At 47.0% G+C, this 10,766-nt stretch overlaps 1 protein-coding gene across 1 annotated transcript in view; it reads left to right on the plus strand.

Annotated features, from left to right (window-relative positions):
- The window catches only part of GTPBP10 (GTP binding protein 10), a 62,527-nt gene extending 52,494 nt beyond the window's left edge, over positions 1-10,033 (plus strand). Inside the window, exons 8-10 of the mRNA XM_063921512.1 lie at positions 978-1,055; positions 1,510-1,633; positions 9,710-10,033. Of these exons, the coding sequence (XP_063777582.1) occupies positions 978-1,055; positions 1,510-1,633; positions 9,710-9,960 (453 nt within the window). The 3' untranslated portion in view covers positions 9,961-10,033. The remainder of the gene's footprint in view (positions 1-977; positions 1,056-1,509; positions 1,634-9,709) is intronic.
- Positions 10,034-10,766: the final 733 nt, after the last annotated feature.

The raw sequence follows: 10,766 nt of genomic DNA on the forward strand, positions 1-10,766 counted from the left end.
GATTCGACCTTAAAAAGTCGAAAACTGCCGTCTTTTCGACAGACGGCAGCTTTCGACCCTAATTGAATATACCCCTAAGTCTCCTGTGGCCAAGCGCGGATAAACTTAAAACCTGGACCATTAGGGTGCATTGACGACCTTGTTTGAGAACCCCATTACGTACTTTGTTTTTTTACATGAAAAAAAAAATCTATAAAATGATCAGGTTTCTGCAGTACAGTGAAGTGCGTGAAACGCTGCTGCAAGCCGTTAATTTGACTATAATCCGATAAATGGCTGTTATGGAACCAGGTTGAAGATCATCCGAGATTCCTGATGAAGCATGCGCACAACGCTGGCTGGTGATGACTTCAGCAGACATGTTGTACACTTTTAAATAATGTATTACGTTACAGGTATTTTTATTTTATCTGTTTTATGTTACATTTCCAAAGTCTTTAATGCTGGGCACATACTAGACGATCAGGGGATGGTAGACGATGGGACAGGCAATGTGCATATATAAGAGATTCCGAGACCCACCAGGGTTAATGCAAGACCTCAAGCAAATAACCACTGAGCATTAATTAACTCTGTAGACTATGCACTCCTAAATTAGTTTAATTATTGTTCATTGGGAGAGTATTAGTCTACAGTGTTAATTAATGTTGATTTGTAATGATTGGTGACAGTGGTTGAGATGCGCAGCACCTGTTGTGGAGCGTGGGATATTAATAAAATAACCTTTGGGGACAGCATTTCACTGTAGATGTTCCACCCCAAATGATTTTCCAGTTTGGATGAAATCATGCGTTACACCATTGCAGTCATCGTATACATTGCACGGCTACACTGTTAATAACTATGTGTACGGTGCAGATATGAAATGCCGTGCTAGGAAATGGTACGTCAATATGTAATATGTGTCGTACAGTATGGATGTTCCCATGAGTTAATTTTTCTGCACTCATTTCATTGGCTCTTTCTCCTGCTTCCAGGTAGATGTGTCGGGGTTTCAGCTCTCCGTTAAAACTGCCTACAGAACAGCTTTTGAAACCGTGCAGCTGCTGATCTTGGTGAGTGAGGGGCATGTTCCGCTAAATGGTGCGAAACCTCATGTGGTCTCCATCCCTCAGCCGTGTAAGAGGTGTATGTGAGAGGGGGACTATATGGGGGAGCTACATACAGTATGCTGTGTGCATTTCTTATTTCAAATAAGTAAATCCTGGAGCTCCCCCATCGTCCACCTGTGCCGTTTGCTCAGCCACTTACTAACTGTGTTACCGAGATGCAGAGTTACTGGCTCTTTATTGCTTCACTCCCAGCTCAGAATCAGGGCCTACTGGCACACTTAGGTGTACTACATTAAAGCTCCCTCTCCAAGTTGTTGTGTCTGTTTAATCATATTGACCAGAGACCATTGCCCAATAGAAGTCTCATATTGTGATAAGGGGCCCTACGTATTTGTAATTGCTGTGTGTAAATGGAAATAGGTGTAATTGTTTGCAATGTTATATTGTGCTGTTTTAGGAGCTCCAGTTGTATAAGGAGGAACTCCTGGATAAGCCTGCCGTACTCGCCGTCAATAAGATGGATCTGCCAGAGGCCGAGGACAAATTCCAGGAGTTGCTAAAGCAGCTGGAAAACCCTGGGGGTGAGGAATCCTAGTTACGGTAGTGACTATTGTATTGTGTGTCTGGGAATAAGAGGCCATGCAGCTGCAGATCTGGGTGTTTGGTCTGACCATTGAGTGGTTGCATCTTTGGCCAATTTGGCAAAATGCATGGTTGACCAAATTGGACAGATCCTGTTTGTTAGCAGCGTAGCTGAACAACCAGCTTGCAAGTAGCCCCAGGGCTCCTCTGTGCCCATACGGTTAATGGTTGCACATTGATTGGACAGATTCTATTTTCTCTATCGTCCTAGTGGATGCTGGGGTTCCTGAAAGGACCATGGGGAATAGCGGCTCCGCAGGAGACAGGGCACAAAAAGTAAAGCTTTAGGATCAGGTGGTGTGCACTGGCTCCTCCCCCTATGACCCTCCTCCAAGCCTCAGTTAGATTTTTGTGCCCGGCCGAGAAGGGTGCAATCTAGGTGGCTCTCCTAAAGAGCTGCTTAGAAAAGTTTAGCTTAGGTTTTTTATTTTACAGTGAGTCCTGCTGGCAACAGGATCACTGCAACGAGGGACTTAGGGGAGAAGAAGTGAACTCACCTGCGTGCAGGATGGATTGGCTTCTTGGCTACTGGACATTAGCTCCAGAGGGACGATCACAGGTACAGCCTGGATGGTCACCGGAGCCTCGCCGCCGGCCCCCTTGCAGATGCTGAAACGAGAAGAGGTCCAGAATCGGCGGCAGAAGACTCCTCAGTCTTCTTAAGGTAGCGCACAGCACTGCAGCTGTGCGCCATTTTCCTCTCAGCACACTTCACACGGCAGTCACTGAGGGTGCAGGGCGCTGGGAGGGGGGCGCCCTGGGAGGCAAATGAAAACCTTTTTTGGCTAAAAATACCTCACATATAGCCTCCGGGGGCTATATGGAGATATTTAACCCCTGCCAGAATCCGTTAAGAGCGGGAGACGAGGCCGCCGAAAAAGGGGCGGGGCCTATCTCCTCAGCACACAGCGCCATTTTCCCTCACAGAAAGGCTGGAGGGAAGGCTCCCAGGCTCTCCCCTGCACTGCACTACAGAAACAGGGTTAAAACAGAGAGGGGGGGCACTAATTTGGCGTTAGAAATATATAAAAAAGATGCTATAAGGGAAAACACTTATATAAGGTTGTCCCTATATAATTATAGCGTTTTTGGTGTGTGCTGGCAAACTCTCCCTCTGTCTCTCCAAAGGGCTAGTGGGTCCTGTCCTCTATCAGAGCATTCCCTGTGTATGTGCTGTGTGTCGGTACGTGTGTGTCGACATGTATGAGGACGATGTTGGTGAGGAGGCGGAGCAATTGCCTGTAATGGTGATGTCACTCTCTAGGGAGTCGACACCGGAATGGATGGCTTATTTAGGGAATTACGTGATAATGTCAACACGCGCCAAGGTCGGTTGACGACATGAGACGGCCGACAAACAATTAGTACCTGTCCAGACGTCTCAAAAACACCGTCAGGGGTTTTAAAACGCCCGTTTACTTTAGTCGGTCGACACAGACACAGACAGGGACACTGAATCCAGTGTCGACGGTGAATAAACAAACGTATTCCTTATTAGGGCCACACGTTAAGGGCAATGAAGGAGGTGTTACATATTTCTGATACTACAAGTACCACAAAAGAGGGTATTATGTGGGATGTGAAAAAACTACCGTAGTTTTTCCTGAATCAGATAAATTAAATGAAGTGTGTGATGATGCGTGGGTTCCCCCCGATAGAAAATATGGGCGGTATACCCTTTCCCGCCAGAAGTTAGGGCGCGTTGGGAAACACCCCTTAGGGTGGATAAGGCGCTCACACGCTTATCAGAACAAGTGGCGGTACCGTCTATAGATAGGGCCGTCCTCAAGGAACCAGCTGACAGGAGGCTGGAAAAATATCATAAAAAGTATATACACACATACTGGTGTTATACTGCGACCAGCGATCGCCTCAGCCTGGATGTGCAGAGCTGGGGTGGCTTGGTCGGATTCCCTGACTAAAAATATTGATACCCTTGACAGGGACAGTATTTTATTGACTATAGAGCATTTAAAGGATGTATTTCTATATATGCGAGATGCACAGAGGGATATTTGCACTCTGGCATCAAGAGTAAGTGCGATGTCCATATCTGCCAGAAGATGTTTATGGACACGACAGTGGTCAGGTGATGCAGATTCCAAACGGCACAAAGGTGTATTGCCGTATAAAGGAAGAGGAGTTATTTGGGGTCGGTCCATCGGACCTGGTGGCCACGGCAACTGCTGGAAAATCCACCGTTTTTACCCTAAGTCACATCTCTGCAGAAAAAGACACCGTCTTTTCAGCTTCAGTCCTTTCGTCCCTATAAGAGTCATATCTGCCCAGGGATAGAGGAAAGGGAAGAAGACTGCAGCAGGCAGCCCATTCCCAGGAACAGAAGCGTTCCACCGCTTCTGACAAGCTCTCAGCATGACGCTGAGACCGTACAGGACCCCTGGATCCTACAAGTAGTATCCCAGGGGTACAGTTTGGAATGTCGAGACGTTTCCCCTGCGCAGGCTCCTGAAGTCTGCTTTACCAAGGTCTCCCTCCGACAAGGAGGCAGTATGGGAAAAAATTCACGAGCTGTATTCCCAGCAGGTGATAATTAAATTACCCCTCCTACAACAAGAAAAGGGGTATTATTCCACACTATATTGTGGTACTGAAGCCAGAAGGCTAGGTGAGACCTATTCTAAATCTAAAAAAATTTGAACACTTACAAAGGTTCAAATCAAGATGGAGTCACTCAGAGCAGTGATAACGAACCGGGAAGAAGGGGACTATCTGGTGTCCCGAGACATCAGGGATGCTTACCTCCATGTCCCAAATTTGCCCTGATCACTAAGGGTACCTCAGGTTCGTGGTACAGAACTGTCACTATCAGTTTCAGACGCTGCCGTTTGGATTGTCTACGGCACCCCGGGTCTTTACCAAGGTAATGGCCGAAATGATGGTTCTTCTTCGAAGAAAAGGCGTCTTAATTATCCCTTACTTGGACGATCTCCTGATAAGGGCAAAGTCCAGGGAACAGTTGGAGGTCGGAGTAGCACTATCTCGGATACTGTTACAACAGCAGGGGTGGATTCTAAATATTCCAAAATCGCAGCTGATCCCGACAACAAGTCTCCTGTGCTTAGGGATGATTCTGGACACAGTCCAGAAAAAGGTCTTTCTCCCGGAAGAGAAAGCCAGGGAGTTATCCGAGCTAGTCAGGAACCTCCTAAAATCAGTGCATCATTGCACAAGGGCCATGGTAAAAAAATGGTGACTTCCTTCGAAGCAATTCCAGTCGGCAGATTTCATGCAAGAACTTTTCAGTGGGATCTGCTGGACAAATGGTCCGGATCGCATCTTCAGATGCATCAGCGGATAACCCTATATCCAAGGACAAGGGTGTCTCTCCTGTGGTGGTTAGAGAGTGCTCATCTTCTAGAGGGCCGCAGATTCGGCATTCAGTTTTGGATGTTGGTGACCACGGAGGCCAGCCCGAGAGGCTGGGGAGCAGTCACACAAGGAAAAAATTTCCAGGGAGTGTGATCAAGTCTGGAGATTTTTCTCCACATAAATATAGCTAAGGGTAAATTTATAATGCTCTAAGCTTAGCAAGACCTCTGCTTCAAGGTCAGCCGGTATTGATCCAGTGGGATAAAACATCACGGCAGTCGCCCACGTAAATAGACAGGGCGGCACAAGAAGCAGGAGGGCAGTGGCAAAAACTGCAAGGACTTTTCGCTGGGCGGAAAATCATGTGATAGCACTGTCAGCAGTGTTTCATTCCGGGAATGGAAACTGGGAAGCAGACTTCCTCAGTAGGCACGACCTCCACCCGGCAGAGTGGGAACTTCATGGGGAAGTTTTCCACATAATTGTAAACCATTGGGAATTACCAAAGGTGGACATGATGGCGTCCCGTCTGAACAAAAAACGGGACAGGTATTGCGCCAGGTTAAGAGACCCTCAGGCAATAGCTGTGGACGTTCTGGTAACACCGTGGGTGTACCAGTCGGTGTATGTGTTCCATCCTCTGCTTTTCATACCTAAGGTACTGAGAATTATAAGACGTAGAGGAGTAAGAACTATACTCATGGCTCCGGATTGGCCAAGAAGGACTTGGTACCCGGAACTTCAAGAGATGCTCACAGAGGACTTATGGCCTCTGCCGCTAAGAAGGGACTTGTTTCAGCAAGTACCATGTCTGTTCCAAGACTTACCGCAGCTGCGTTTGACGGCATGGCGGTGGAACGCCGGATCCTAAGGGAAAAGGCATTCAGGAAGAGGTCATTCCTACCCTGGTCAAAGCCAGAAAGGAGGTGACCGCACAACATTATCACCACATGTGGCGAAAATATGTTGCGTGGTGTGAGGCCAGGAAGGCCCCACGAAGAAATTTCAACTCGGTCGATTCCTGCATTTCTTGCAAACAGGAGTGTCTATGGGCCTCAAATTGGGGTCCATTAAGGTTCAAATTTCGGCCCTGTCGATTTTTCTTCCAGAAAGAATTGGCTTCAGTTCCTGAAGTCCAGAAGTTTGTCAAGGGAGTATTGCATATACAACCCCCTTTTGTGCCTCCAGTGGCACTGTGGGATCTCAACGTAGTTCTGGGATTCCTCAAAACACATTGGTTTAAAACCAGTCAAATCTGTGGATTTGAAGCATCTCACATGAAAAGTGAACATGCTCTTGGACCTGGCCTGGACCAGGCGAGTGTCAAATTGGTGGTTTTTTTCTCAAAAAAGCCCATATCTGTTTGTCCATTCGGACAGGGCAGAGCTGCGGACTCGTCCCCAGTTCTCTCCCTAAGGTGGTGTCAGTGTTTCACCTGAACCAGCTTATTGTGGTGTCTTGCGCCTACTAGGGACTTGGAGGACTCCAAGTTGCTAGATGTGGTCAGGGCCCTGAAAATATAGGTTCCAGGACGGCTGGAGTCAGGAAAACTGACTTGCTGTTATCCTGTATGCACCCAACAGACTGGGTGCTCTTGCTTTTAAGCAGACTTTTGCTAGTTGGATGTGTAATACAATTCAGCTTGCACATTCTGTGGCAGGCCTGCCACAGCCAAAATATGTAAATGCCCATTCCACAAGGAAGGTGGGCTCATCTTGGGCGGCTGCCCGAGGGGTCTCGGCTTTACAACTTTGCCGAGCGGCTATTTAGTCAGGGGCAAACACGTTTGTAAAATCCTACAAATTTGATACCCTGGCTAAGGAGGACCTGGAGTTCTCTCATTCGGTGCTGCAGAGTCATCCGCACTCTCCCGCCCGTTTGGGAGCTTTGGTATAATCCCCATGGTCCTTTCAGGAACCCCAGCATCCACTAGGACGATAGAGAAAATAAGAATTTACTTACCGATAATTCTATTTCTCGGAGTCCGTAGTGGATGCTGGGCGCCCATCCCAAGTGCGGATTATCTGCATTACTTGTACATAGTTACAAAAATCGGGTTATTATTGTTGTGAGCCATCCTTTCAGAGGCTCCGCTGTTATCATACTGTTAACTGGGTTCAGATCACAGGTTGTACAGTGTGATTGGTGTGGCTGGTATGAGTCTTACCCGGGATTCATAAATCCTTCCTTATTGTGTACGCTCGTCCGGGCACAGTACCTAACTGAGGCTTGGAGGAGGGTCATAGGGGGAGGAGCCAGTGCACACCACCTGATCCTAAAGCTTTACTTTTTGTGCCCTGTCTCCTGCGGAGCCGCTATTCCCCATGGTCCTTTCAGGAACCCCAGCATCCACTACGGACTCCGAGAAATAGAATTATCGGTAAGTAAATTCTTATTATTTTGGGGTCTGTAAGGTGCATATTACAAAACTAGAACACACTTTAGAAGATAATGTTCATTTAGACACATTTGCTAATGACTTCCTGACCACCTAATGTTTCTAAGAGCAATTTATAAGTATCCGTGTTTTTGGTGCCCACTCTGTTACTTGTACTGGAAATATGTCAAGCATGGGTAGGCTAAGTGCTTCCTAATTTACAAAAAAGGAGCAATAGCCCCAATTTTGTATCCGTATATGTCCAGTTGCAATATACCTGAAAGAGAATAAAGAAACTAAAATTTTAATATGCACTTTTTTCTCTGTCTGGGCCCAAAACCCGCACCAGACTTGTGATCAGTACGTACAGTGCATCCGGAAAGTATTCACAGCGCTTCAGTTTTTCCACATTTTGTTATGTTACAGCGTTATTTCAAAATGCAATAACTTCATTTTCTCTAGCATCCATAAGGGATATTGGGGAGACTTAGTACGATGGGGTATAGACGGGGTCCAAAGGAGCCGGTGCACTTTAAATTTCTTCACTGGGTGTGATGGCTCCTCCCCTCTATGCCCCCTCCCACAGGCAGTTTAGAAAAAAGTGCCCTCAGGAGAGGATGCCCACTCTGCAGCTCAGAGCTGTAATGGTGCCGGAGTTTCAGTTATATTTATACTGGCAAAGTTCCCCTAGGAGTGTAAAAATATCACAGCAAGTGCTAGTTTTAACCACCGCTGCCAGTGTACACAGGGGGGCTATAGCGGGTCTGTACTCACCACTGTTGTCACCTTCAGGCTATTGTTAGGCGTGTGTGGCTTGCTGCGATTGTGACCGCTAAGGCGCAGCACCCCGCTGTACAACAACCTCTCAGGATGGTGGTCCTGCAGCGGGGAAGCGGCTCCGACACCTTACAGAGGCCGGTGACCGACCCCTAACCCCCTTAACTCCCACGGCGCAGGTATGCTGTTGCCCAAATTGCATACCGAAAATAACAACGTTTTGAAATAAACTGAAGAAAACTCTGGAGCTTCAGAGTGTGCATCCTCTCCTGAGTGACCCCGTCTATATCCCAACGTACTAGATTCCCCCAATATCCCTTATGGATACTAGAGAAAAATAGTGATAATATTCTCAGTAAAACCAATTCATCTCCTGAGCATAAAGGTTGGTCTTTTTATTAAGAGTGTATTTTCAGTAAACCAGTGTTAATTATCAATGTGCCTCATCTGAGCACTGAAATTCTCATTCTCACTGCCTGTTACACCAGCCAGCTACAGACCGCTAGGTATTGAGTATCGATTACTGCTGTACCAAATAGCTACAGACTGCTGAGTGTCGCTCTCACTGTCTGCTGCGCCAGAGCGCTGAGAATCTGTCTGCTGTACCAGCCAGCTACATACAGCTGAGTATCACACTTGCTGCCTGCTGCACCAGCCAGCTACAGACTGCTGGGATTCTCTCTCACTGCCTGCTACACCAGCCAGCTACAGACTGCTGAGTATTGCTCTCATTGGTTGCTGTACCAGTCAGCTGCAGACCACTGAGTATCACTCTCACTGCCTGCTGCATCAGCCAGCTACAGACTGCTGAGAATCTCTCACTGCCTGCTGCACCAGCCAGCTACAGACAGCTGAGTATCGCTCTCACTGTCTGCTGCACCAGAGCGCTGAGAATCTCTGTCTGCTGTACCAGCCAGCTACATACAGCGGAGTATCACACTTGCTGCCTGCTGCACCAGCCAGCTACAGACTGCTGAGATTCTCTCTCACTGCCTGCTACACCAGCCAGCTACAGACTGCTGAGTATTGCTCTCATTGGTTGCTGTACCAGTCAGCTGCAGACCACTGAGTATCACTCTAACTGCCTGCTGCATCAGCCAGCTACAGACTGCTGAGAATCTCTCACTGCCTGCTGCACCAGCCAGCTACAGACAGCTGAGTATCGCTCTCACAGCCTGCTACACCAGCCAGCTACAGACAGCTGAGTATCGCTCTGAGTGCCTGCTGCGCCAGCCAGCTACAGACTGCTGGGAATCTCTCACTGCTTTGTATGTAGAATAACTTTATCATGTTCATTGCTTTGCTATACTGATCTAGATACACGTGACTTTTTCTGTGTGTTTAATAGCTTTTTCAGTAAGAGGTGTACGATAGTGGGGGTTTGGCTAGCATAACATTAGGTATGCTTAAAAATAAAAAAAAATAAAAAATTAAATATCCCTTTGTCCGGAGATCGTGTATGAAAATAGGATCCGTGTTTATGCTGATTGCCTTAGACTTACTCATATGAACAAAATAATGTGTTTTTCAGAATATCTGCACTTGCTGCCAGAAGAGCTGGTGCCGGATCGTCAGATCAACTTCAAGCACATTCTGCCAATCTCTGTAGCCGCAGATCAGGGAATATCGGAGCTTACCCACTTCATCCGCAAATCGTTGGATGAACAGGCCGAGCAGGAGATCCATGAAACTGCTCAGGAGAGACTGCGGAGCCTTTATAACGCAACACCTCAAAATGTGAAACATAAACTACAGATTCCTGCTGAATGCACAGTGGACTAACGTATTATTCAGATGTATGATTTTGTACAGTATATATAATTTCAGTAAAGATCACTTTTATTACCACTCAGAAGCTGCTATAGCATATATGTGTTATAAGACACCTGGATATGATGTCAGAACCGTTCCCCCCATTGGCCCTGAATCATGCAAGAGTGGCACTAAGAGTTCCAGTGAGCGACGGACTAGAAAGGGGGGAGAGGAAGGGATGGTCTGCAACAGATGGACAAGCCTTTACTTGGGTGGGGTAATTTGGTGTTCTGATAGCATAACATTTTGATCATTCCACAGTAACCACAATGGTTTAAGGCGAGCATGCCCTCCACCTAAAACTTAGATGCCATTACCAGTACTCTTCCACAGATCAGAAGAAAGATCCCATTACAGGTTGAATATCCCATATCCAAATATTCCGAAATACGGAATATTCTGTAATATGGAATTTTTTTGAGTGAGATAGTGAAACCTTTGTTTTCTCTCACGTCCTAGAGGATGCTGGGGACTCCAAAAGGACCATGGTGTATAGACGGGAACCGCAGGAGACATGGGCACACTATAAGACTTTGAATGGGTGTGAACTGGCTCCTCCCTCTATGCCCCTCCTCCAGACCTCAGTTAGATTCTGTGCCCAGAGAGACTGGACACACACTAGGGGAGCTCTCCTGAGTCTCTCTAAAAATACTTTGTTAGGTTTTTTATTTTCAGGGAGACCTGCTGTCTACAGGCTCCCTGCTTCGTGGGACTGAGGGGAGAGAAGTCAGACCTACTTCTTCTTAGTTCAAAGGCTCTGATTCTTAGGCTACTGG

The sequence above is a fragment of the Pseudophryne corroboree genome, chromosome 5, assembly GCF_028390025.1.
Source record: "Pseudophryne corroboree isolate aPseCor3 chromosome 5, aPseCor3.hap2, whole genome shotgun sequence".
Taxonomy (NCBI): domain Eukaryota; kingdom Metazoa; phylum Chordata; class Amphibia; order Anura; family Myobatrachidae; genus Pseudophryne; species Pseudophryne corroboree.